We start from the raw sequence: 27,371 nt of genomic DNA, 5'->3' as shown, positions 1-27,371 counted from the left end.
TGATATTAACGCACTGAAGCAAGCTAGCCAAACCGAGCCTTGAATGTCATCAGCCCGGTCCTGCGGAATGCTCTGTCAACAGAGCTTCAGCAAACGATTTCCATTTTAACCTTTAAATGTTTGCTGAAGATGTTTCTGTGCTGCCAGGCTTATGCAGAAAGAAAGCAGGTCTTCTGTAATGGTTAGCTGATCTGTGACTTTACATTTTATGTGGTTTTGTGTGCATGCTCACGGGCACACACACCATATCTATATATCCATAGCTAAGGGAACTACAGGTTTAACGATCAGTCCCTCTTTACAGGGGACTCCAGGAATTGTAGCTCCATCAGGTGAATAGGGGGTCTTCTAACAACTCTCAGCACCTTTAACAAACTACAGTTCCCAGGATTGTCAGGAGGAAGCCATGACTATTTAAAATGTTATCATAGTGCTTTCAAGATATAGTGTAGATGGGGCCTATATCTCCCATGACTTAACGCTTTCGAGTGATGTGCAGCAGATTCTGTGGAGCCCATGGCCAGTTGGCTTCCAAAATGCATCTCCCTTCATGATGACTTTACTGGACAACTGAAATGTCCCCCCTCCCTTTTCTCTCTGTTCCCCTTTCTTCCCATAGCAGGAAACTAGAAATTATCCGGAATCCTATCCCCAACTGCCAAGGGACGAAACTGTGGAGAATCCACACCTCCAAAAGCACATTTTGGAGTTGGCTTCAATGCTGGATGTTCGGAACGTGTTCCTGGAAACCACGCTTGATGATTATTAAAACGGAAACACACACATTCTGGCTTTCTTACTGCAGTGGGGGTTTCCCAGCCACAGATTTTTGAAATGGTGCAGTTTTCTAATGTGAAGATCCACAAAAGGAATTTACTTGATTTTTATTTTTAAACTTAATGATTATTTTTTTAACAAATGAAATGGCTGTGGGCACGGCTGTTTCATTCTGTATGGGGTCAATTTTATAAACTAATTCCTCCTGCATCTTTTAAAAAAAATGTTAAGACTAAAGAAATCCCCTTGGGTTTTAATTTTTTTTTTTTTATTTGGTGGTTGAAGCCAGCCACATGTCACAAACGATCCTAAGTATTTAAAAATGCTATTGGTCACTTTTAGCCCTTGTGTGTGGAAATTCTTTATTTTTGTACAATTTTTAAAAATTTGGAAGCAAAAAAGCAAAAAAAAGCAAAAACAAAACGCAAATAAACCCAAGGAGAAGACTTCTGTCCCCCAAAGATTCTGGATTTGAAATGTGAGTGATGGGTTCATACCATGCAAAGCAGCGATAGCAATAAAAAAAATAGTATTTCAAGACAACATGCATGGTCAACCCAAGAAGGAACATCATTTTTATTTTAACTGATCCCAGAAAATGTCGTGTTCCCCGTAAAACCCTTTTATCCAGATTTTAAAGCTGTGTTGCATGTTGGCTACGAATGCAGGATTTTTATTCCAGCGCAGCCTGAAAGAACCATCTCCTGGCATATGAATTGCATCAAGAAAATCGGCCCCTGTCTCTTTATCGGATCACCCTCTGTGCCTCTTGCAGAGCCATGGAGATCCTCCTACATCGGGAGGAGGGTTAGAACCGGTCAGTTTTGGATTCTGAAATCTCCAATGGAAAACTGCCTTCCTTCACTCCACGATGAAATACCATTCCTCAGCTGTTGCCCAGAGAGTCATACCTAGGGATGGGAAATACCTCCCTCTCTGCACACGGACACATGGCAAGAAACTGCTTCAGACTGCCACTGCCATACTTGGACTGTGTGTGTGGGGGAACCCCCCCAACCCTTTCATGAAGTTCCCCTAGATCCAGGACAGCTGCTTTTCTGCCCCCTCCTCCCCGCCCCCTTTCATTTTTTGATGACACAAGTCCATGCTGTGCAGTGACTAAGATCACTGCCTTGCCTCTGAAGCTCAAGTGCTCAAAATAAAATCTTTTAGTTTATAGTTGTGGGAAAGGCGCGTCCCTCCACCTTGCACCTTGCGTGAAGTGTGAATCCTCCCTGCCAGAGCGGCTTTTAGATGGGAAGGGGGAGAACAGGTGGTGGCGATTAGTGTAACTCTTTGCTTTGTCTATAGCAGGTGTGGGGGACTCTTTGGCCCTCCCAATGTTGCTGGAACCACAACTCCCATCAGCCCTTGTGGCAAGCATGTGCCACTGGCAAGGATGATGGGAGTTGTCATCTTTTGGAGGGCCAAAGGTTTCCCTCACCTGGTCTACAGGAAGCTCAAGGCTGTTGCAGCAAGGCTTTTGTTGAGTAGTGGCTGCGAGAGGCAACCTAAACTGCCTGAATGCAGTCTTGTCTTTTCTCAGCGTGTGAGGAACAGGATGATGCCATGGAGGATGGAAAGGGATGCTGAGGAAGGGTGCTGCTCTCAAATTGTCCTCAGCACCCAATCCCTGCAGCCAAGCACAACCGTCTTGCAAGACCTCAAGGTTTTTATTCCACAACCCCAAGAAAGAGATCTGTGGTTAGCAACTAATCACCAAGGAAGGCTGTGTACACACCAAACCAAACGTTTAAAGCACATGATTTCTCCCTCCCCAAGAATCCTGGGAAACTGTAGTTTGTTAAAGGTGTTGGGCATTATAGCTCTGTGTGGGATAAACTACAGTTCCCAGGATTCTTGAGGGGAAGCCATGTGCTTTAAATAGGCTTTAAATGTGTGGTGTGTATGCAGCCAAAGGTACTGATGCTTTAAGCAGAGCTGCAGGCTTAGCAAGACCTAAAATGTAAATATTTTTCAAAGGAACTGGAAGGAATCTAAATCTAATCAAATAAGGTGAATGGCAAGTCTTGGCAAATGAATACTGCATAGGCTTTTGAGTTTGTGTGTTAACTGTCATTCAGATGTTCCTGGGTGCGCTGCTGGTGATCATCTGTTGGGACTATTCAGGATTAACCCTCCGAACACAGCGAGCTCACATTTCGAGCGCTGTTTTTCACCTTTGTGAGCATATTCTGCAACGATACACTTGTGGGTGTTTTTTTGGAGATGTAAAATAGAGAAATGAGAGTCTTGTCAAAGCTTGAGTTTGTCTGAGGCTGAGGGAAGGGCCATGGGGCCAGTGTTTCTTGTCCTCTTCCTGCGGCTGTTTTACTCAAGTAAAATATTGCTTGCTCGGGATTTGGTTCAGCAGAGCTGCCATGCAAACCACTGCCCAGGGAAAGACGCAGCAGCCAGCGTGTTAGGTGCTGCAGCCTTGAGATCTGTTCCGGAGCTGGAGAAGGCAGTGCTTGGGAGTGATAACCAAGAGGTGCCTTAGGTCGGGCAAAAAGTGCAATGGGGACATAGGCAGTAGATGCAGAGTTTGCAGAGCTTTGATGCCCCCCTCCCTTCGCTGCCCTTAATAAGCCTGGCTTTAAAATTCCAGGCAACTAGAAAGAGTAATTCCGGTGTTGGGGGAACCATTGGCCTTCCTGATGTTGCTGAACTACAACTCCCATCAGCCCCTGCAGCAAGCATGAGCCAATGGCCAGGGATGATGGGAGCTGTAGTTCAGCAACACCTGGAGGGCCAAAGGTCCCCCACACCTGGAGTAGTTTAATAGAAGTTGTTTCCATCAGGGTAGGTTTGGTAACTGGCCCTGGTGCATTTTTGCCTGTGGTGCTTTGTTCTTTCAGTCCCCATTTACCTGATTAATTTTTTTAAAAAGTGTAGGTGGAAGGTGTGTGTTATATGTACTATATGTACTCTGCCTGCCAACTTGAGAGGTGCTTCTCGTAAATGTGCGTGTGTTTGTATATATGTATATATTTATATATAGGGTAGCTTGAGAACCAGATGAATAACAAAATAAAAATGTGCATAGGCGCTGGGCAGAATTCATTTTGTGCAAGAGAGCTTCATTAAGAATGCTGTCGCTTGAGGCTGTGATTGCATGGGTCCGTGATTCAGAAGTGGCATTAAGGCTAAGTGGGATTTGATTGGAGAACGTCACCATCCCCAAACAATTTAGGGACTTGTGTATGTCTTAAACTTAGGACGAATCTGGGACGAGTTTGGGAATTTGGGACAAGTTCGGTGACAAATTCTTACCGAACCATGACCTTGTAATGCTCACCAGCTGATTTCTAGGCTTGTAATGGTGGAAGCCCACTCACCTCGCTGAAACATGTGGGTGCCAATGTATTGCCCCCCCTGCCTCCCATGATGTATGTCTGACTAGGCTTTTAACTGCAAACGGTTCTTATTGGGGATTGCCTAAGAACGTGAAACATCTGTGCTCATTCTGCAGGCTGAGATTTCGGTCACAAAGATTCTCCCTTTGTTTGGGGCGGAGGGAGGATTTCAAAGATTTCTCTGGTTGCTTGTGGTGATCATACTTCCATTTCCACAGTTGGTTGTGACTACCTTGCTCCACATTGCCTCACTCTGCTGGAATCGCTTGTGTGCATAGACCTGGAAAGGAGACTTCTGTTTTTTAAGAGTTTATATTTTGTATTCTGTTCAATATTTATTTTAACTATAGGTCTAGGTTAAAACAGAGCCCCAGTCACCCCCATTTTAACATAGTATATATGGAAAACAAAAATAATTACAGACCTATATTTTTGAAAAGCAAATAAGAACAAATATTAAAAGTTGGTATGCTTAAAACAATCTACCACATGAATATTTGTGTATTGTTCTCTTGACCTTTTTCTGCTCCAAGTGTAAATGAAACTACTTCTTTTTTCTGGAACAAGTCTGGCTGTTTGCTACTAGCAAAGGTCTTCAGGCTTCCTTAAAGAGCGAAACCAAAGTGGGAGGGTTGAGGGAAGAATTTATTTTCCGGCCTCGCTGTGTATGGGACAATCAGATAACTAGGGATATCCTTACAGTACCAGCTCCACAAATGCAATGCTTCAGAATTACATGGGATATTCCTGTATGGCCACAAGAACAGCAGAGGGCATTTGCCAAAATGGAAGGCAGTGTCTTTTTCGATAGCACATTTTCCTCAAGTAGGCGAGTTTTGCACTCATTTTAAAATTTGATCATGTGGTGCTATTGGGGCAGATCTCGCATCAAGTAGCAGGGCCAGTTCTCTTGGCTAAAAACGTACTTTAAGCTCTTTCTTAAAAATTGTGCCACTCTCTTTAAATTTAGAGAAATGTGATTGAGAGACACTGAAAGACTTTCTCTAATGAACTGTCCTGTGTATCCAGATGCCCCCTTTGTTTCAAGGTACTGTATTCTATTGAACTTCTTTTTAAAAAAAACACACACAACTTATTTTTAGATGGATTAGTAAGGCTGTCGTTGTGGCTTATGCATCTTGCTGAAATGGGGCGGAAGAAAAGGAAAGCTGCCTTTAATGTCCGCTAAAGGCCCAGGTTTTAAACATAAATGGTTTCTCTCTGTTTTGCTGGTCTATGCAGTTAGTGGCCTGGGACCTACCCCCACCCCCCCCACACATACATAGGCACACAGGAAGCTGCCTTATACTGAGTCAGACCATTGGTCCATCTTGCTCAGTATTGTCTACACTGACTGGCAGTGGCTCTTCAGGGTTTCAGGCAGGTGTCTCCCCTAGCCCTACCTGGAGATGCCGGGGACTGAACCGGGGACCTTCTGCGTGCAAAGTGGATACTGTTCCACGGAGGTATGACCCTTCCCTGGGTTTCAGTAAGGCATGGGAATTAAGGGGTTGTGTTAACAGGATCCTGGAACGGTAAGGTTTTGTAGAGGGATCTGAAGCACATCAGACAAGTGGTGTCTTGGGGGGCTGATTCAAGCACATGGGTCAGCAAGGGAGAAAGTGCGGAGTCACTGAGCCTACGGTCCTTCTTCCTCCTATAATGAGAACTACCCCTTCCTCTCTGTTCCCAGTTTGTTACTAGTATTTTCAGAGCTGCCAGTGCAGCACCTGTCCAATGGAAAGGCTACTGCATGAGCAGAGGGTGGGCTACAGGGCTGAGGCCCATTAGTGGTCCCTGGCCCACTCTTTGAGAAGCCACTGCTATGGTTGATGGGAGGATGTTTGCAGTGAAGGGTGAGATTAAACGCTCGGGACACCAAAATTGGACCAACTTCTTGTGGCCGCAGCAAGCAGGTCTGCTAAATGGTGTGATCCTTGTTGGGATTGCTGAATATGTTGTTGGGTCAGAAAACGTCAAGGTGTAATTCATTTGCTCTTATCAACCTTCATAGCCTCCTGGACATTAGTTCAGAATCTTGAAATGATGGTCTTCTGATCAGTAAGAAACACTTTGTACAGAAATTACCTTGTATCTTGACGTTTCGAATCCTAATGCACTAAAGTACCAGTTTAATCTTGTTGGAATAGCTCTTGGAATTAAATGGGGTCTTCTCCTGTGTTTTATACTCTTACACAAGGGTAACCAAATCAACTTTAAAGTTTCAGATCGAGTTTACTCTGGCATCTCTGACTGGTTTCTGATTTAAACTCTATCTTTAGACGAAGTCTACAGTTGCAGGCATACTTCCTTGAAAGCAAATTCCAATGAAACCATTGGACATAGACAAGAAGTAAATGTGAGTGATATGTTAAGTATGAAATACATGTCAACTGCCAAGTGAGAACCTCCCAGCATTCCCTGTGCAGGCTTCTTTAGGTCTTTTACTGTTGTCCTTCAAGCTGTGCTAAGCTAGACAGCCAGAGGGAAAACATAGACTAAGCTTCCTTAGATAGAATTGTGAATATCTCTGCCAGGAGTGGCTGAACCGTGACACTTCAGATGTCGCTGGACTCTGTGTGCCATCATTCTGGACCATGCTGCCTGGGGCTGATGGGAGCTGGAGTCCCGACATCATCTGGAGGGCCAAAGATTAGCCACCCCTGACTATGCCATTGCTTAAAGCACAAGAAACCAGTTCACCCTCCCTCCACCGTTTGCCCTGTTGGGCAGCCCAGTGGGGGCATGCAAGGGGTTAAGAATTAAACACACACACACACACACATATTCTACTGCTTCCTCTGGAACTAGAGCACATTTTGCCTTTTCTTTGGAAACTGGAGGATTCTTAGCAGATTACATAGAAGGAAGTGCCTTGTAGGTAAAAATGCATCTGTAATCAGCAGGTTGCTTTTTGAATACTAGGGACTCTTTACTATTCCTGTATTTTCTTGAAGAGCTGGGGACTGACAGTGATGAGCATGGAACCACTGGACATCTCATGATGACGTTGTGAGCAGCCACTCCTTGAGCAAGCCTTGCAAGTTAGATGTCAAATTTTAGCTTTATTATTATTATTATTAATTGGTGGCTTTTGAATCTAATACCACTAAGGCCTGATTACTGATTCCACTGTGGATCTTTGCCTCTGCTTTCAGTGCCATTTTGCATGTTTAAGCACATTTTGTTTGCTTATGCGGGCCTTGCAAGCCTCTAGGTTGTCAAATGCTTGGTTTGGCTATATAAAAATTGCAGTGTGTGTTCTGCTGTGATGATTCTCCTAGTCCTTTGCTTATGTGGGCATATTTCAGATAATGCAGCAGGGAGCATACGTAAATCCGTTTGTTTTAATTGGATTGGATCTTGCCGCACAGTTGAAACAAATGATTAAAACTATAATTCACATCAGCAAAAAATCAGACGATGCCAATGGCTTTTAAGTCAGGAAGGGCTATGAATGAAACCAAGTTTCAGACTCTAACACTAGTCTTAGTAAGATGGCAGTTCCTGCTAGCAAACATTAAGTTGAAATCAAGCAGGTTGAGCATGACATATCTTGAATGGCACATCTCCCACAATGGTGACAAAGTTATAAACTTTTTTAAAAAAAGAAATAAGCTTGCATTAGAAAATTACATGCCTGTTTTTCTTCCTTCTATTAAAAGAACACTTCATTTGGAAATTGTAGTACCATGCCTTCTTCGTGGTAGAAAAGAACGTTTTAATCTGTGGCAAATGCTTGTCTGTAATTGAAATGTTTATTGAACTGTGATGCCAGTTGTAGGGAGTATACAGCTGTATATCTCTTAGAATCTCTTTCACAAAGAGATTGAAGCACAAGCCTTTTACATGTACCTAACCTGTTTCTAAGTGCTGCTAGTCCATAGTGCATGTGATAATGCTATATAGGGTAACCTCTGTAACGGTTTCACAAAGCCACTGTTAACCTTTATGACATATCCACATCTTTGGTGCCAGTCTTATCTACATTATGACTTGAGATTTTTGCAACATTCCTGATCTGGCCAGTGTAGTGTAATGCTTTTTTTCCCTCTTACGCTGAAAAGATCAGGGAGTCATTCTTGTTTACAAGGTTGTAAATGGCATTTCCCCCCTCTCTCACCAAGAGTTCACACTCCACCCCCCCCCCAGTTGATGTGGAAGCCTGGTGTCTATCTCTGTTGTAATACTGTACAAAATGTGTGTGTAATGCATCTGAACGACCAAGCCATATGCCCGAACATGAATGTTTCCTGTTTCATCCCATCTGACATCTCTCCCAGTTTGTTGGCTGATATTGATCATCCGTGCAGATGTGTTTTCCCAAGGGTTCAATGAAAGAGATCTCAGCAAGGTAGTATCTCAGCGGGGCTGGTGGCAACTTTTTGAAAATCCAAAGCATCCACCCCTCCCTTCTCTTTACCGCTTTTGGGAAGACTATTCCACTAAATAAAAAATTTGCAAGCTAACACTGTGATTCTCTACAGACCAGACATAGCATCAAGGGAACAAAATACTGTAAAAAAACAAACAAACACTGCTTTTTATGTTGTGTTAAGTAACGATATGACATTTCTGGGTTTTGCTGTCAGTGTATTTAAGACTTTTCACGTTGGTTAATGTTTGCTTGGAATGTGAGTACGCTCATCGGTTGTGAATTACTGTACATGAATTTTGTATCTGAGACCCACTCCAATTATATGTACTACCAATATACAATAAACATATTTGCTTAAAGGAGTGCATCTGAGCCTTCAGAACTAGGTGGGCTATACTTCTAAATGACAATAGATCATTGCCTGTGTATCAATTGCCATATAATTCTCAGCAATGTTGATGGAGAATAATGCTATTTTCAATCATCTTTAAGAGGAGGAATGTTGGGCATTCTTCCACTATCAGGTTTCATCAAAGTCACTAATTAGATTTCCCCTCCTTAAAATAATAAGAAAGGCCTTGTTGGATCACACCAGAAGCCTATCTAGTCCAGCACTCTGTTGTCATGGTAGCCAACAAGATACCTATGGGAAGTCCACAAACACGGCATGAGCACAATAGTGCACTCCTTGTTTTCCCCAGAAATTGATATTCAGAGGCATACTGCCCTTTAGTAATTTACAGTAATTGGAAATCAAGGCAATTAACTCTCGTGAAGAGTACTTAGGAAATGCCAGACTTGATAGGCTTTTTTTTAAAGCTGTGGCTTTGACATTTTTAAACCCTCTCCAGATAGATGCCTAGAGCCTTGGATAAGACACTGAAGACCCCACCTGAATTTGCAATTCTGTTTATGGAACAATGGAAGTTGCCTTTTACCGAGTCAAACCATTAGTCACTCAAGACCTTATCTCGGTCCCACCAGTTAAAACAGCTAGGCTGGTGCGGACCAGAGAGAGGGCATTTTCGATTGTGGCCCCCACCCTCTGGAATTCCCTGCCCTATGACCTTCGCCATGCCCCCTCCCTACCAAGCTTCCGCCGAGCCTTGAAAACCTGGCTATTCAGGCAGGTCTACAAGATCCCGGGGGTAGACTAACTTTTATCTTGTTACAGCTGTGGGTGGTTTTAGATTAATTTTAGATTGAAGTTGTTGGTTTATATGTTGCATTTTATATGTTGTATTTAATTCCGATTGTACGTCGCCTAGAGTGGCCGTTGACCCGGCCAGATAGGCGACACAGAAATAAAATTTTATTATTTATTATTATTATTATAGTCCATCTTGCTCAGTATTGTCTGCACTGAGTGGCAGCAACTCTTCAGGGTTTCAGGCTGGAGTCTCTCCCAGCCCTACCTGGAGATGCCAGAGATTGAACTTGGGACCTTCTGCGCATGCAAGGCACATGCTCTGTCCCTGAGTTATGGTCCTTCCCCATAATCTTGTTGTACTAGATCTTGCTTGATGATAATAGCACATTGCCAATAAGAGTCCTAAATGTAGTTATAGGTTATGCTCTCCTGTTGTTGAAAGCCTCACTTTGGTATCACTTGACTACTGTGAATGTTAATTTAAAGTGATCAAGCTGGCGGATCACTCCAGCTGTTTGTATGTTGGCATAGGCCTGGGAGGTATAAAGAGGCACAGGAGACCTGCTAAAGGGTGAATTCTTCTGTTTTGGAGCTGTTTGGTAAAAAGTGCAAGAAAGCTGCAGTTTGCTTCAGAACGACTAACTATACCTAGGCCTGCCTTCTCTGTCTCTGTAGCTTGAAGTGTCTGTTCAATTGCACATCTACACACAGAATATTAAGCTCTCTGTGCCAAAAGGAAACCAGCCCTGGAAACGTCTACTGAGGGATAGGATGGAGAGGGGAGATCTTGAAACTAGGAGGAAATTAGTCAGCAAGGCTTTTTTTGTGTGTGTGGGGAAGGGGGAAGGTCCCATCCCCTACCAGCAGAGACATCTTTTCCTCTTGCAGAACCATCTTGGGACTAAAGTGTGTGTGTGAGAGAGAGACTGATTTCTGAGTTGCAGTAGAGTTGGATGTGGTGCTTGTGTATTCTTCAGCAGTTCTTTTGAAAAGATCAGATAGTACTGTAGGCCAAGGCTGTGGAACACAGCCAGCAGTTGGAGATGGTGGGAATTGTAGTTTAACGGCATCTGGAGGGCCACAGGTTTCCCCCCTGTCCCTACTCCAGGCCCAGTCGTGTTCTGTATACACACGACATCTTCTGCCTGTTCTGTAGGCATCCAGCTCTTAGGAGCTGTGGCTGCTGGCTTTCATTCCTACAGCATGTGCAGGAGCAGTAGGGTGGTATGCAGGTATAAGGCCCTGTGCCCCCCTTAAGAGTTGGTTAAAGAGGCTATGGCCATGGTTCAGCTAGTAGAGCATCTGCTTTGAATGCAGAAGGGTCCCAGGTCCAGTCCCCAGCATCTCCAGGTAGGGCTGAGGGAGAACCCTAGCGAGCCACTGCCAGTCAGTGTAGGCAAGCATTCTTCAACTTTGGGTCCCTAGATGTTGTTGGACTCCAAACTCCCATGATCCCTTGGCCAGTGGCTAAGGCGCCCGGAGATGATGGGAGTTGTAGTCAAGGACATTTGGGGACAGTGTAGAGTTTGAAATCCTGAGCTAGATGGACCAGTGGTTTGACTCAGTATAAGGCAGCTTCCTATGTTCCTATGAGAGGGCACAGTTGTGGATCTGCATGTTCAGTACCAGAACATAAGAAGAGCCTGTGGGATCAGGCTAGTGGCCTATCTAGTCCAACATTGTGTTCTCACAGTAGCCAACCAGATGGCCCAGTAGGAAACCCCCAAGCAGGACCTGAGCAACACAGTGCTCCCCCCACTTGTGGTGCCTGTCAACTGGTGTTCAGAGGTAGGCTGCCTCTGGGTGTGGAGGTTCCATTGTCAGCTATCACAGCTGAGAAAAACCTGGCTGCTGGATCAGGCCAGAAGGGTCCCAACTAGTCCAGCATCCTGTTCTCAGAGGCCAACCAGGCTCACATTCATTTAAAGTTCATGGAGTGGGGAACCTTTGGGCCCTCCAGATGTTGCCGAACTACATCTCCCAGCAGCCCTAGAGAGCATGGCCGACGGCCAGGGCTGATGGGAGTCGTCGTTCAGCAACATTCGGAGCGCCACAAGTTCCCCCATACCTAGGTTAGCGACCCTGGCTCCGGGCAGTTAAGCCAAGTTTGCTTTTTATGGGCATTGTTCAGCAGGGAGAACATGAGTGTTGAACGGTTGTGTGCTTCTTTTTATTGTGTGCATACACGTAGGTGCCCGTCATTCCTTTTAAACACCGCTCCCTTCCCGCTTCTCAAGCGCCTCAGCGAGCTTCTCTCTGAGGCGAATGGGAGCGGGGGAGGGGTGCGTTGACGTAACCGCCGGCCGCCTTTTTTTTTTTGCCCGCTCTTTTTCCAGTCACGCGAGGGGAGGGGCCTCTCCTCTTGCCCCGCCCCCGAAGTGAAAGCGTCCCCACCCACATTATCTCTTGAGTTCCACGTTCACCCTTTGCGCACGCGTCCTCGCTCCCTTCTGCCGCGTCACTTCCGCCAGCCGGTGGAGACAGCGTTTCTGGGTCCGGCCGTGAGTGGCTTTGGAGGCGTCGCTTCTGTCAGGAGCAGCTGGTGAGTTGTGAGGGGGTTGATACGCTTGTTCTTTTTCTTTTGTTTTCTTCTCCCGAGCGTTTAAGGGGTTTGCGCAATGTCTGTGTATTACGGTCTTGGAGGTTTGCGGGCGCTGATGGGGTCTGGAGTTGGACTTTTGTCTCAGTGTTTGTGGCAGCGAATGGAAGGTGCGAGGGTAAATACGGTAACTGGGAAGGGGTTGCGCGGGTATTAGGGTTAGCACGGCAACCGTGGTTGCAGCGAGGCAGACAGGCAACCTGGTGCAGTCAGGTAAACGGAGCGACGTGGCTACCCCAATAACTATTATGTAATAATTACAATAGCTATAATTAATTACATTTATATCCCGCCCTTCCTCTCAGAAGGAGCCCAGGGTAGCACACAAAAACACTAAAAACACCCTAAAATATTTTAAAAACATACTTTAAAATACATTAAAACAAAACATCTTTTTAAAAAAGCCTTAAACATTTTCTACTACTGGCCATCTACTCCCCCCCCCCAAATGTCCCATTTTTGTGGTTGGGTAATAGATTTATGAGAACCGAGCAACAGTAGGAACATAGGAAACTTCCTGAGTCAGACTCACTGGTCCATTTAGCTCAGTACTGTCTGCACTGACTGACAGCAGCTCTTTAGAGTTTCAGACATGGATTCCTTCCCAGCCCTAACTGGAGATGCTAGTGGTTAAACCTGGGACCTTAAGCATGCAAGGCAAGTGCTCTACCCACTGACACCCTTCCCTGTAGTGAGAAAGGTTTTGTGTTCTTTGGTGCTTTGCTGCTTCTTTAGGCTGTGTGCAAAAGGAAAAGGGTGTGAGGAGGGAAGAGGAAAAAGGTGGGCGTGATTGTTTGTTTATTAGCTACATTTATATGGTACCTTTCCTCCGAGGAAATCAAGGTGGTGTACATACATGCTTCTTCCTGTCCCCATTTTATCCTTGCAACAACCCTGTGAGGTGGGTTAAATTGAAAGACGGTGACTGGCTCAGAGTCACCCAGTGAGCTTCATGGCTGAGTGGGGGATTTGCACCCTGGCCTCCCAGGTCCTAGTCTGATCCTCTAACCACTATATGACACTGGCTTTCATAAAGAGAAAGAAAAGAGTTAATTCTCTTTTTTACTCTTAACAACCCTTGCCTTTTTTCTTTTCACCCCACCCCAAGACCTGGTTTTGTACAGTCAGTCTGATGAAAAGTTCTGTGTAACTTAAAAGCTATGTCACTGTCTTGTGATGCTTTAGTTGACCCAAATAAAGGTATGATGGCCCAGTGACTCTTGTATTTCTTTTCCTTATGAACCAGCACAGCCACCTGTCCCTTTTGTATTAATCCCTATTGCTAGTATTAATTTGAGTCTTTCCAGAGGGGGTTTAATTTACAAACAGAATCTATTGGATTTCCCCCAGAAAGAGTAATTCTGGGTTAAATGAGGAAGAACTACAGGCTTCTGTCATGTGTTTTTGTGGCAGACTCGTAGAACTTCCATGGTAGATGAATGGATGTGGAAAATCTTCCCTTGAAGATCAAAAGTTTTGAAAACATGGAAAGAGCATGCAGCCTTCATGCAGACTGCTGTGTATATATGTGTATGTGCATCTGCATGCGTGTGCAACGGTGGCATTTCTCACAGCTTGCATGTGTGCCAGCCATGCAGTGTCTTTTCTGTAAGAAAAATGTAATGGATGGAAGTATATCTCAACATAGCAGCTCCTCTGGGGGTTGCCTCTTCTGCAGTAAGGGAATGATGGGGGCAAATACAGTACTGTAAATATTACTGTGGTGCTTAGTGCTAAAAGAAAAGAGCTCCCTTATTTCCCATCTTAGCACTTAGTGCTTAGATTGGAGATAACAGATATCTCTGCTTGACATCACATGGTGTCAGTTGACTGACAGTTGGGCATTTGTCTAAAATGGCGGATTGGGCCAAATTCAGAGGCCTAGTAGGCCTAATTAGACCTGTAGGCTGGAACTCCCCCCCCCCATAGTGGGTGATGGTGTGTAGGTATTAACATTACTCTGAGTTAGTGGAAAGATCAGTACAGCAAGAAATTCAAACAGCATTTTAGTAAAGGCTTAATTTGTGTCTCTTGAAGCTAGAATATATAAATAAGAGTGCCCCTGACCATGTACTGAGCTGTCTGTGTATAACAATCATGAATCAGTAAATAATGCTTTTCAGGAATTAATGTATAAAGTGGCTCATGACATCAAGAGCATTATGTAGCAACTAGGAACAATAAAACAAATGTCTGGGCTTGATTTTTTTTTTTAAGGTTGCCTGCCACTTGTCATTCGCTGCCCTCATCCCACGCGCTTCTAGAGTCAGAGGACTTCCTAGCTGGCGATGGTGATTTCCAGGCACGCTTGAGCTGTGGCACTTCTTATTAAGTGTTGGTTGATCCTGGCTCGTGGGAGGCCAGAGCAGTAGTATTTTATTTATTTATTTATTTATTACATTTATACCCCGCCTTTCTTTTCCTGATAGAAACCCAAGGCGGCTTACATATGGTTCCTAGGCAGTCTCTCATCTAGGCACTGACCAGACCTGACCCTGCTTAGCTTCGGCAGGGAGCTGGCCTTATGTGCCTTCAGACCATAGCCTGGGACCTGTAGTCATCCATTGGATGCAAGATGAAGGGTCTTTGTGGAGTTTTAACTGTGCGGATGTCTTGAGAGGGCAGAGTTAAGCATATGGCAAAGACTGTAGTTGCCCATCTGGTATTACCATTGCAGATCAGTCTGATACACAAAGCACTTTGAGGATGAGCATGTCAGTCCGGTGGTGTCCTGTGTCCTATACAGCTCCTGCAGGGCTGCCAAGAAACCCAGTGAATAATTCATGGTTGCTCAGGGAGATGGTGTTCAGGTAGGTGGGAGAGAGGCCACATGAGGAGAAGGTTCCATTTGGTGTGGCTTGAATCGGACATCTCCTTCCATCCCTTTCTCTTCCATTGGGGGCCTGATTTTTGCTTCTGACCCACATTGTGCCGCCTCCATATGTCACTAGCAGGGCTGGATGGGGTGGGGTTCCCCGTGACTTCCAACATGCTTTGAAGCCTGCAGATTCAGAAGTGGCAACACTGCACATGAGCGAGCACGCGACTTGGTGCAGCGAACGGCCCATCAGGCCACAGGCAAGCAATGAAACCACAGCTCAGCACCTTCTGTGGTTCTTTTGCTGCACAGACTCGGCAACCTCTGTTGCTCAACCTCCTTTTGCTGCTCTGTGAGTTCTTGGAGCATTTGTGTGAGCAGCTGTTCCATAGCAATTCTCCTGCTGCAGCTGGTTGACTAAGAGGTCCATCTCCTCTTAGGCCAGTGGGTCCCAAACTCCCCACGGACCACTTGAAATTGCTGGTGGCTTTGGTGGACTACTTGATTGTTTTTCTGCCTGTTGTAGCAATTGTAATGCACTGTGCTAGAAGCTGTATGATTGTTAAAGTTCAGAGGTTTTAATCATGGCCTTGGTCACTGCTCTTAAACTATATTGTATTTTACTGTATTACAATTTGCATTCCGTAGAATTCAAATGGTAATACAATAAAATACAACAAAAGGGAAAAAAAGCAATAAACGTTCAATTAAAAATCAATATGAATATTTAATATGGACATGCCACAGACCTGAATGAAGCTTGCTGACCAGTGATGGTCCACGCACCACAGTTTGGGAGCCCCTGGGTTAGACAATAACCAGCAATCTGAGACCGGCATGTGATGAGCTGAACCTGGTCCAGCAAGTAGGTCTTTGGTTGATGTCTGTCTCTCCCAGTGTTACAAAAACACGTGCTGTGGCAGTTTTCAGAGCAGCTTTTCAAAAACTTTCCCCTGCGATCACCTGAAAGTGCTAAATTTCTTTAAGCTGCTATTTATACTTTTCCAGGAAGATGTCCTGAATATACTTTTCCAGGAAGATGTGCCACCTGGCTTGAGGCCTAGGAATGTATTCCAGATGTCTGGGTGTTTGGTGCATGAGTGGAGAGAGTGCGCACACACGTGGCTTGTTTCAAATCCAACCACCTACGGTGAGCTGGTAAACCATGGTTTAGTGCTACGTGGATGAGCCTGAACAAGCCAACTTCAAACCATGGGTTGTTTAAGTAAATTAGACTAGGAGGGGGGAAATAAAGCAAGGGCACTTTGTGTGTCTTAAATGTTATATTAAAATTAATTCAGGGTGCTGCTTGGGGAAAAATTAGTGGAATACTTGGAAATATTGTAAAACACAACTGAGTAGCATACGTTTCTCATATCTTAAAAAAGGGGGGAAATGAAGGTACTCAAAACTGTTAATATACTGATGCTAGCGTACCTGAAAGCTGTGTGCATAAATATGTGGTTCCTAAAGACAGTTCCTCGAAAATAAGTTAATTGCAACTTTGTTTTTAGATTTGATTGGGATTGTATCCGTCCCAGTGGTCCAGTTTGACTTGCATTGTATTCATTCATTGACAGAGTTCAAACATAGTGCTAAACTGTGGTTTAGTGTGATGTGAGCAATCCTAACCTCTTCCTGAGCTTTTGGGCTCTGGCTTCTCTTCCTGTGTAATTGGGACGAGAAGTTCAGTGAGAGGTTTTAATCATGGCCTTGGTCACTGCTCTTAAACTAATTCTTGTGGCTCGCCTGGTCTGTGTTCAATTTGACAAGACAGTTTAGTGGTTTTCATAAATGGTGCCCACCCCCTCTGTCTTTTAATTTTGAAGCAGTGCTGGGCTATGAGCCCCTTGAAGGAGCGAAAGTGACCGGATGAAAGAGAAATCTGGCCTAGGCTTCTGCCTGTATGTATGTGCCGGCCATCTGAATTGGGGCGATCCTGCCTTTGAGGGAAGATGTTTGCAAAACTGAAGAAGAAGATTGCGGAAGAGGCAGCGACCGCTCCGCGGCCAGGAGGGCTGGCCAGAATGCCCAGATCAGTCAGCAAGGAGTCGATCACATCCGCAGGAGCCGATTCGGGGGATGACTTCGTAAGTGCCAGGGGTGGCATTCAGCTGTCTCATTTCTAAAGGCAATGATGCATTGGCCTGCTCCATTTTATATTGAAGTCTTTGTTGCTGTTATATGCCTTAAAGTCGATTATGACTTATGGCGACCCTATGAATCTTTTTTGGATATATTCGTAGGGTTTTCATGGTAAGAGGTATTCAGAGGTGGCTTACCATTGCCTTCCTCTAAGCCTACGGCACTCGGTATTCCCAGGCGGTCTCCCATCCAAGTGCTAACCAGGCCTGACCCTGCTTAGCTGCAAGATCAGATGACATTGGGCATGTTCAGGGTAGTACGGCCGTAGCATATTGAAGTCTACAGAATACAAAAATGAACATTAAAAAACCCGCAAATAGTTCTCTGGTGCGGTTTGCTCCTCTTGAATGTCGTAGGGCAAACTCCTTTTGTCCAGGGTAAGGGATGGATGGACTGTGCCAAGGCTGTGCGCTGGCGGTGCAGGCTGAATCCAGCACCTGATTGTCCTGCCCAGTTTTCATCAAAGCAGTAAAACAGGTGCGGGGGAATCTCCAGGGGTTCCAGTTTGGCCCACGAGGCCATTGTTTTAACACCACGCCTATCTGTCGATCAGCTGATGTCACTCTGGTGTTTAGACTCTCACATGCATCAGCATTTGACCCCCTGCTTGTCAACTGATGACCAAGGGGTTGAATCCTGCTCCGGTTGACAGTTTTATTTTATTATTTATTTATTTATTGGATTTCTTAGTCGCCCATCTGGCTGGCTAACCAGTGACTCTGGGCGACGTACAAAATAAGCAAAATAGCACAAAATGACATATCAATACAATAACATTAAAATCTAAAAGCAATGATGTTAAAATCTAGCCCACCCCAAAGGCCTGCCTGAAGAGCCAGGTCTTCATGGCCCGGTGGAAACTCATTTTAGAGGGGGCCTGGCGGAGATCATTTGGAAGGGAGTTCCATAGGGTGGGGGCCACAATTGAAAAAGCCCTCTTTCTAGTCCAGTTCAGTGCAAACCTCTTCCTGATCACAAAAGGGCTTGCACTGAAAACCCCTGCTAAAACATTTTGGCAGTGCACTTCTGCCTGCAGGGTGCTTTGAAGTTCCAACTTCACTAACTCTTGCGGGAGTGAATTCCATGTTGTAACTCTGCGGTGTAAGAAGAAGTCTTTTCTTTTGTCTGTCCTGAATCGCCTGAAATTGAGCTTCGATCAGTATTTGCCTTTATAGTAAACTTGCGTGGTGTAAATTTGGGGGAGGGGTGAATATGACCTAACTGCAGCCTCACACATTTCCCTACCCCACTCCCTGGGGGTGTGATTGGATGCTTGTTCCTGAGGGCCTTCCAGAGAGTGGGCCATGTGCCCCCCCTCCTGCTCCAGCTCATGCTGGGAACTACCCCCCCCATTTCAAGGGTGAAAACTGAGACTTCCCCCGCCCCCAGTTTAGTATAAAGAACATAGGACTTGCTTGCAAGCCATAGAACATCCCAGAAGGATGGAGCAATCCCAGTGCTGAGTTGAGAGGAATAAGCACGCTCAGCAAATGCAATGCTATGTAATAGCACGAGAGGAACTGAGAGCATTGTGACATATTTCTGCCTTTCCCATGAGTAGATGTGCAGTTTTTGCTACTGGAACAAACGGTATTCCACGTGATTTGAAAAGAGTATAATTGGAAGTGCCCTTTTCCTCTTCTCTCTCCCTCTCTCTCCCTCTCCCTGGTTTTCGAAGCCTATCTCCTAGTGCCAGGTTAGCCACTGGAGAAGGGGAGGGGGGTCCTCTGGTCCCTTAGAGCCTGTTTCAAGATGGTGGGGCTTTGTTTGTCACTGAAGTGCCCGACTCTGTTGGGCTGGTCATTTTTGAATTTTTAAAGTAAGTGTTTCCCGTGTGTCCTTTTAACCTGCCAAGCCCTCCGATGGCAGCAGCTCCAGGGAAGACCTTTCGTCTCAGCTGTTTCGAAGGAATGAACAAATCCGGAAGCTGGAAGTCAAGCTGTCAGGTATGCTCCTTGTCGTATGCGGCGCTGGCTTAAGAAGGCAGGGGCTTCCTCCTGGATGAACAAAATTCAGGAGTCGTAACCATCTCCGACTCAAAAGTTCAGGGATGGAGAACCCCTGAGGGGCTGTGGCTCAGAAGCGGCCCCCTACGCCTGCTTATCTGGACCTTGGGACTCTCTCCCGGCTGAGTCCCTTGCCGGTCTCGAGTGCTTTTGCCTGCTTGTGTCCTTGAATGTGATAATGCTCCTCGCGTGCCTGGATCAAGTGTGGGGAACCTTCGGCCCTCCAGATGTTGCCGAACTACAGCTCCCACCAGCCCAAGCAAGCACAGCCAATGGGATGGTGGGAGTTGTAGTTCAACAACATCTAGAGGGTCAGCGGTTCCCTGCACCTGCCTGGATGGAGAGGTACGTATTCATGTGTAGAAACCTCTGCGTTGTCTCCTGCTAAGTTCTACTCAGAGTAGACCCACTGAAATTAATTTGTGGGAAGAGGTGTGAACACCTTGTGGGGAAGTCAGGACAAATGCTCGTTGTCACGTAATTGGCCTGCAAACAAATCGGAACAAATGCTCAGTAAAGACTGAATGTCATTCTTGACATCCCTTGAGGAGCGGCTGCAGCTCAGTGGCAGAGCATCTGCTCTGCATGCAGAAGGTCCCAGGCTCAGTCCCCAGCACCCCCAGGAAGGGCTGGGAGAGACCCCTGCCTGAACCCCCCCTGTAGAGACGCTGCCGGTCAGTGCTGACAGTACTGAGCTAGACTGACCCGTAGTCTGACTCCGTATAAAGCAGCTTTCCTGTGTTCCTAACGTACCCAAGTTAGTCATGCCCATTGGTTTCAACGGGCCTGCTCTGAGCAGGATTAACATTGGATGCTGCTTAAAGGCTTTCATGTGGCTGGAAAGGTCACCTGCTGTGCAAAAGTAAGAATCACATCCGTTGCCCCGCCCACTTTTGCTTCTGGCTCCACCTACCACTGGCACATGCCCCGCCCCCTGCCCTGGAAGCTTGTCTGCGAGGGAATGCAGCCCCCATGCTGAAAAAGGTACCTGACCCATTGCTATCATGATCACCCACCCCCCCAGAAGCTTCCTGTTTTTAATTTCACTTCTGCAGTCTCCTGTTGTAAGACTGCAGCTGTCCTACCAGCATGTGCCCTTAGATAGGCTATCACTATTTTTAAAAGCCCTTACCACTTAAAATAATCATATGATGAGGAAACTGCCTCCGTTCTTTGAGCCAGGTTGATCTTAGATCTGGTGTGGGGAACATTTGGCCTTCCAGATGTCACTAAACTACAACTCCCATCATCCTTTGCTATTGGCCATGGTTTTAGGGGCTTGAATCGGTGGTGCTTTGAACCAATAAGAGCCCCTTAACACGTCTAGGGTCATTCAAAACCTTAACCCTTCCTGTAAATTGGAACAGTAATGGCAGGCTACGGGAAGCACACCTCTTTTATTTGGTCGCAAGAGGTTTTTGGCCTCTTTCAACTGAAATGGGGTTTTAGGGATACAGAGAGGAGTGTGTCTAAAAGCAGTCAAACTTTTGCTTAGTGCTGGGGCCACCTCAGCCTCATGGTTAAACTGTCCATGTAGGTGGGGGTTGTTACCACAAGGGGGATCTTGAAGTGCCCTTTGCAATTGGCTAAACAAACTGACCTGCTGTGAGGCCACTCTGATGGGCTTTAAAGAGAGTGGGGAGGCCATGTCAGTCTCAAGCGTACCTTGCTTGGCTCGGTAACGGGCCCCATCCTTTCAGTGTTGGGCTGCATGTGATTCCCGGTTTCTGGCAAGACGAAGACCGTTTCCTTCGGTCTGCACCTCTTCCTGCCTTCATCCACAACGTTCAATGAATGTATGTTGTTTTGTCAAGGTGAGGCTGCCTGCCTTGCCTTCCTCAACAGAAATGACTTTCAAACAAAGGAAATCATTGTTCCTCTTCACTCACCATTGTCTCCCTCTGCTTATCCCCCCCCCCGCCTTTTCCCTACCTGTCGATCCACCTCCGGTTGGTGCCACTGCTGCCTCCTCCCAAGATTACGCTGAGCAGGTCAGAAACTTACAGAAGATTAAGGAGAAGCTTGAGAACGCGTTAGAGACGCATCAGGATTGTACGTACTCATTTCCCCCCCTTTCCCTTTAAGAAGGGGTTAGAAGCCTCAGAAAGCGCAGAGTAAAACCGTCTTTGTTTTCAGTGCTCTGGTCTAGGGACAGAGGGGACTGGCTCTTTTTGACTTTGCAGTTCAGGAGTGTGAATTGTCAAATAGCAGCCCTTGTTTCTGCCTGATTTATAGTGAATAAAGAAGCTGCTGTGTATTGGCTGGAGCCTTGCAGGGAGATGGCGGGGAGCTGGTATTCCTGGAGGTTTTTTGCCTACTCTCTGTTGCGTATATAGATATATTAAAAGCACACTATACCTATATCTCACATGTAAATAAATGGGTGAGCAAACAAAGATAGGTCATAGTCTTAAACAGCAGAAAACTGTATGGTGTAACCTTTTTTTAGCAAAACATTTTGATGATTGTTATTGACAGATAAATTACTGTTTAACAGCATCCTTCTAGGATCCAGACTCTTGTCGCAGAATTTTTTTTCTCCCTGGTGCGTAAAACTGCAAAGCTCTGTTTATTGGAATTATGACTTTACCATTAAAAAGAAACCTTACAAAATGGAACACAGAGACAGGGACCTTGTCCAGATGTTGCTGTACTGTAACTCCCATCAGCCCTAGCCCTAGCCCTAGCATGGTCAATAGGCAGGGATGATGAGAGTTGGAGTCCAGGAATGTCTGGAGGGCCACAGGTTCCCCGTCCTTGCTCTACAAAGAAACACTGTGAGGCTGTTCAGATGGAATGCCAAACCATGGTTTGACGTTATGAGAATGAGCCCAAGCAGCTTTGGGATTGCTTGCCATCTCCTCTCCCTCCTCCTCTCACATGACTCAGTTCTGTGTTGTTGATCCTGATTAATATCTGACTATTGTTTGTTGTTTTGTCCAGTGACATAAACTATGGTTTGTGCTTGCCTGCAAATTAGGATCACATCCTGATTTGTAGGCAGACACAGCATTTAGTTTGGCTGTTAGGTAGCAAAAAATAGTGGTACCTGTGGGGAGGAGTCAGCATGTGATTCTCGAGATGGGTAAACAGTGGTTTGGCATTACATCTGAGCGGCCCTCCTTTGCTTTCTCTGTTGTGGGGGAGCAGACAAAATGTGAGATTTGAACAAAGGAGAGAGACGGATCTTGATGTCAGTCAGTACAACGTAGCTTTCAGAGTTGCTGTGCAGTTGGAGGGAGGGAACAGAAATGAGGCAGAGCATTGTAAATTATTCTGTGTGCTGAGAAGTCCAATGGACAGCAAACCGTAGGCAATTCCATACAAAGCTCTCTGCAGTTGCCTCCTCCTGGTGAAGGACCTATGCCAAGTTCAAAAGTTTTCAGAGAAGCAGGGTAGGAAGTCACTCTAGACTGGTCCTGTCAAAGAGTTCCTTTCATCTCTCATTCTGTGGACTGACATTCTGCTGGTGGGAAACTTCCAAAGCCCCAGTAGCAGAACACATGCTTTGCGCATGGAAGATCCTGTCTTGATTCTCCAATTAAAAGGATTTCAGGCAGGAGGCTGGCCTGTTTGGGTGAGTGGGGCAGTGCCCCACCAGTCTCAATCTATCCCTAGCCATCAGCCTGCCTTCTTACGTATAACTAGTCCATAGGGTGGCACTACATGTCAGCTTCTTCCTCAGTCTCAGTGTTGCCCTTGTAGAACTCTGCAGGGAGGAGGATGGGGACAAAATTAGAATGAATGGGCTCTGCCAGTCAATGGCTCTGGCTCTGCCTACCGTTGGGCTTCCTGCCTTCCGCCCTACCGACCTCAGTAGGCATCAGCCACCACTTTTTTCAGGTAGCAAGTGATGGCAGTGAACCCTTTGCTGATGACCTTGGAGAGCCGTGGACAGGCAGTGTAGACAATATTGAAGCAGATGAACCAGTCGTGTCTTACGTTCTTACTATGGAATGAGTTTGAGCCTTCAGCCCAACCCTTGCAGCGCCCTGGTGTTACTCAGGCTGATGAGCTGTGTTGTCATCCACAGCCTTTGTGAAGAAGCTCCAAGAGCAGAATGAGGCTCATCAGGTCAGCACAGCCAAGATGGCGGAAGGGATGGCCTTGGCACTAGAGAAGAAGGACCAGGTAAGTCAGAATTCTCTGGTGCCAGGAGTTTCACCCCTAAAATAGCTGGTGCAAAACGTTCCTGGGGAGAGGAACAAGTTTTCTTGGACAGCCCCATGCTGCTCGGTTCTTATTTTTTCAGTAATGGTAGTAACCTTTAGAAATGCATCCAATGCAGCTGTGTGTGTGCATCTGTTGTTGTTGTTCACATTTATTAGTTCCTTTTTTTCATGGGAAGTGACCCAGAGTAACTTACAAAATAATACAAACTTTAAAGCTACGAATAAACAACCAGAACAAAATGATAAGCCCCAAATGCATCCACAATATATATACAAAGGCAGGTCTAACCCACCCCACCCCACTATAAGAGAAGCAAGAAAGAGGCCATACGTATGCCTAATACCCCCCAAATTAAGGGCCAAGAGCCTTAGTTTTTTTCCCTGGCACCTAAAAATAGATGTTAATGATGCCAGGTGGGATTCCTTGGGGAGAGCATTCCACAAATGGGGGGCCATCACCAAAAAGGCCTGTTTTTGTGTTGCCACCCTCCATGTCACCCTCAGAGGGGCACATGGAGGAGGACCTCAGATGATGAATGCAGGGGCCAGGTTAGTTCACATGAGGAGTGGTCCCTAAGGTACTGAGGTTCTGAGCTGCATGAATCTTTATAGATCAAAACCAGCACTTTGAATTGAACCTGGAAACTACTTGATAGCCAATCTAGTCATGCCAGAATTGGTTTTGTACGCTCTGACTGTCTTGCCCCAGTCAGCAATCTGGCCGCAGAATTCCGTGCCAGCTGCAGTTCCCGCACCGTCTTCAAAGGTGACCCCATGTGTAATGCATTACATTAATCTAACCTAGAGGTCTATACCTCCTACAATGCCCCCTTCTTTTGTAAGATTACACTCCAGAGTTCCTTTTTTTTTTTTTAAGGTGTTGCTCAGAACCAGGAAGCAACTTTTTCAGCACTTTCTAATAACGTCCTCCAAATACCTCTTCATTGCTGGCACTTCCCAAACCGGTTTAAGGCACTAGTGGTTTGAGTGTGGGCGTCCTCTCCCAGCTTTCTCTTCCTGCAGCCTGGAATCAGGGAGGGGCTCATTCTTTTCATAGCAGCTCATAAAGAACCTTACGCAAAGTATGAGCCTGACAAGTTCTTGGCATGACTGAATAACTGAACCCTATTACTTTTATTGAACATATGTTCATATAATGCACCCCCCCAAAAAAACAATCCAGACAAAACATCAGAAACAAGACCCCCCTGTATAAATTTAACACAGAGAGATCCTTGACAGAAACAGAAAGTGATTATGATGTCCACGCTCCTGCATTGGTGTAGGTAAAGAATATTGGGTATTGGTGACAACAGCATATGAAAAAAGTGCCATCAGACCACGTAAAAATTCTCTGTGTTCTCCAAGCTACTGGAGACCCTCAAATCATGGGTTATTTTTTCTGATGAAGCCAAATTCCGTACGTTTTGGTACCATTGGTGTATATTTAAATCCTGCGCTGTCTTTCACTTCTGTGCTACGGAAAGTCTAGCACCCATCAACAACCATGTCAGAAGTTCGTTTGCACAGAAGGTTTTCATTTGAGCATCCCACAAGTTCAGTAAGGAGAGGCAAGTGCCATCAAAGATCTCCAGATATACATCAGACCAAAATTTGTATATAGGTGGGCATTCCCACCATGGGTGGAAGAAGGTCCCTCTGGCAGAACCCTGTTTTTGCCTGGGTTTCTGCCCCTCTGCTGGGTTTTTTCCGTACATTTGGTGGAAAGAATTCAACATGCATGGTGTTGTTTCTGATTTTCCATGGCTTTTGTTTGTTTTATTTATTCAAAAGCATTTATAAGCTGCTTACTACTTAAAAATCTCTAAGCAGTATGCAATGTACAAAACAACATCATTAAAACAAAAAATACAATCTAGAACCAGAAACATAGCAGCATAAAAACATGTAAAGACAAGTGAAACAAAAAGTCAGTGGATTCAAGCACATAAAACTGCTGCTGCCCGGTTGGCATTGACCCATGACAAGACCTCCTTGGTGGTGGTTCCGTGTTTGTGGAATGCTCTTCCTGGTGAGGTGCATCTGTCTCCCTCGTGAGTGACTTTCAGGAGAAATTTTAAAACATCTATATATGGTTGATAGATACTGGGCGTGGCAGCTGTGAAATTAATAACTGAGTGCATCTCTTTGCTTTGTAAATGGTTTTAGATATGTTTTAATTTCATTTTAAATTGCACTGTTATAACATTTTGATGTTTGCCATCCTGGACTCCTTTGAGAGGAAGGGCAAGATACAAATGTAATAAATACATACATTTTTATCTGTCTGGTTGCTGAAGAGGAGCAAGGTTTGCCTGCCCACTCATCTCTGTTGCTTTAGTTCAATTTGGGGTGACTCCAAGCTTCTTTGCTGCTTGAAGAGGTGTTGTATGCATTCAGACGTAATGGCTAGCCATGGTTGCAAGCCGGCACATGCCTCAGGCTCCTAGGCTGTTCTTCCACGTGCTTGAGGGGAGGAAATTAGAAGCTTCCGATCATCATTGCATACAATCTGGCAAACTACCATTTGTGCAGATTCTGGATCTCCAACCATGGTCTGATTCAGCTTTACAGATAGGCCATAGCTTGCCAACTTCTTGTGAAACAGCAAACTATGGTTGGCTGCAAAATGCTTCCGGATGCTACTGATCTCCTCTGCTTGCTCATGGAGAAGGGAAGGAGGGAGCACCTGAGCCTGAGGTTCGTGCCTGCTCACGTTCTAACAGGAAACCATGGTTTGCTGTTAGATCAGAATGCAGATGTCTGAGAAGCCTCACTTGTGCTGCTGTGGCTTCCATGTTCCACAATAAGGCCTAGTAGGGGTGATGTTTTAAGAGGGAAATGCTCATCGCAGAAGGGTTAAACCTGCCTTGAATTGTTATGTGCCTAAACGCATGTTCCCATCCTTTTTTTTCTGTTCGTCTCCTGCAGGGCTGGGGAACCAGCAGCCCTCCAGATGGTGCTGGTCTCCAGCTCCCATCGAGCTCAGCCAGCACAGCCAACAATCAGGCACGATGAGAGTTCGAGCCCAACGACATGTGGAGGGGCCCTGGTTCTCCATCCCTCCTCTTCTGGAGATGGCCCCTCCAGGTGTGATGCTCTTTCCCTCTGAGACCGTCCCTTTAAGGAAGGGAGCCTCTCTGTGATGTAATAACGGCACCTGCTGTTGCTGCTTTGCACTGTGTCAGACAGATGGCTCTGAGCTTTTCCCCTCACAGGCTGTGCTGCTCCCTGGCTTGTTCCTAGCTTCTCCCTTGGTAGAACCCCTCCGGCGCCCAGATGTTGACTTGTCCTTTTCTTCTTTCCCAGGAATGGAGGGAGAAGCTGTCTCACCTTGAAAAGGCAAGTCGCTTGCTTAAAGCCCTGATGTGCAAACAGACGTGGGCAAAAATGGCAAGAGGACTCCGGTTCTTGGAGGATCCCATCTTCTCTCCCCAAATAGACTCTGAATTTGGTTCCCAGCTGTGCCACAGACATCATAAGCAGCATAGTGTCCCTGCCTGTTTATCCTCCCATGCAGGGAACTCAGTCTTCTGGGATAGTCTAGACTTTTGGGTCCTGTGGACATTCTTTGAGGGCAGAAGCGGTATGTGGTCTTGCATGTTTACCAGCTGAATGTTCCCTGAGGAACAATAACTAGGGCAAAAGGGTGGATTATTTTTCTCTACCCCAGGAATGGGGAACCTGTGGCCCTACAGATGCTGCTGTACAACAGCTCTCATTAGTCCCAGCCAGCATGGCCAATGGCCAGAGGTGATGGGTGCTGCGGTTCAGGGATGTCTGGAGGGCCACAGGCTCCCCTCCCCTGGGGTAGGAGAATGTCAACTAGGATTCTCGAGAGAGAGAAGCAAGAAAACCATTCCCTAGAACACTTCAATGCGGAAAAGCTTCCAGATCTCTTGAGGACTAGAAACATTTTTTTAAAAAAACTCCAGAAACATGGGAGCCTCTAGTACCCAAGGGTATCTCA

The 27,371-nt window shown here is 45.8% G+C and overlaps 2 protein-coding genes across 11 annotated transcripts in view; both read left to right on the top strand.

Moving 5' to 3' along the window:
* The window catches only part of SCAI (suppressor of cancer cell invasion), a 71,222-nt gene extending 62,390 nt beyond the window's left edge, over window positions 1–8,832 (top strand). For 4 of the 5 annotated variants that reach the window (XM_061604057.1, XM_061604056.1, XM_061604058.1 and 1 more), the window contains one exon: window positions 620–8,832. In XM_061604057.1, the coding sequence (XP_061460041.1) occupies window positions 620–769 (150 nt within the window). In that variant the 3' untranslated portion in view covers window positions 770–8,832. The remainder of the gene's footprint in view (window positions 1–619) is intronic. The other variant, XR_009759758.1, reaches the window with a different exon arrangement.
* A 3,258-nt stretch (window positions 8,833–12,090) lies between these two features.
* The window catches only part of GOLGA1 (golgin A1), a 35,275-nt gene continuing 19,994 nt past the window's right edge, over window positions 12,091–27,371 (top strand). For 2 of the 6 annotated variants that reach the window (XM_061603657.1, XM_061603651.1), the window contains exons 1-7: window positions 12,091–12,203; window positions 16,087–16,228; window positions 16,911–17,168; window positions 19,079–19,169; window positions 21,207–21,281; window positions 23,263–23,360; window positions 26,711–26,743. In XM_061603657.1, the coding sequence (XP_061459641.1) occupies window positions 17,034–17,168; window positions 19,079–19,169; window positions 21,207–21,281; window positions 23,263–23,360; window positions 26,711–26,743 (432 nt within the window). In that variant the 5' untranslated portion in view covers window positions 12,091–12,203; window positions 16,087–16,228; window positions 16,911–17,033. Of the gene's footprint in view, window positions 12,204–16,086; window positions 16,229–16,907; window positions 17,169–19,078; window positions 19,170–21,206; window positions 21,282–23,262; window positions 23,361–26,710; window positions 26,744–27,371 lie in introns of all 6 variants that reach the window. The other 4 variants (XM_061603653.1, XM_061603656.1, XM_061603654.1 and 1 more) reach the window with 4 other exon arrangements.

This window comes from Rhineura floridana, chromosome 20 (genome assembly GCF_030035675.1).
Source record: "Rhineura floridana isolate rRhiFlo1 chromosome 20, rRhiFlo1.hap2, whole genome shotgun sequence".
Lineage (NCBI taxonomy): Eukaryota > Metazoa > Chordata > Lepidosauria > Squamata > Rhineuridae > Rhineura > Rhineura floridana.
This window is presented reverse-complemented; position numbering and strand designations above follow the sequence as displayed.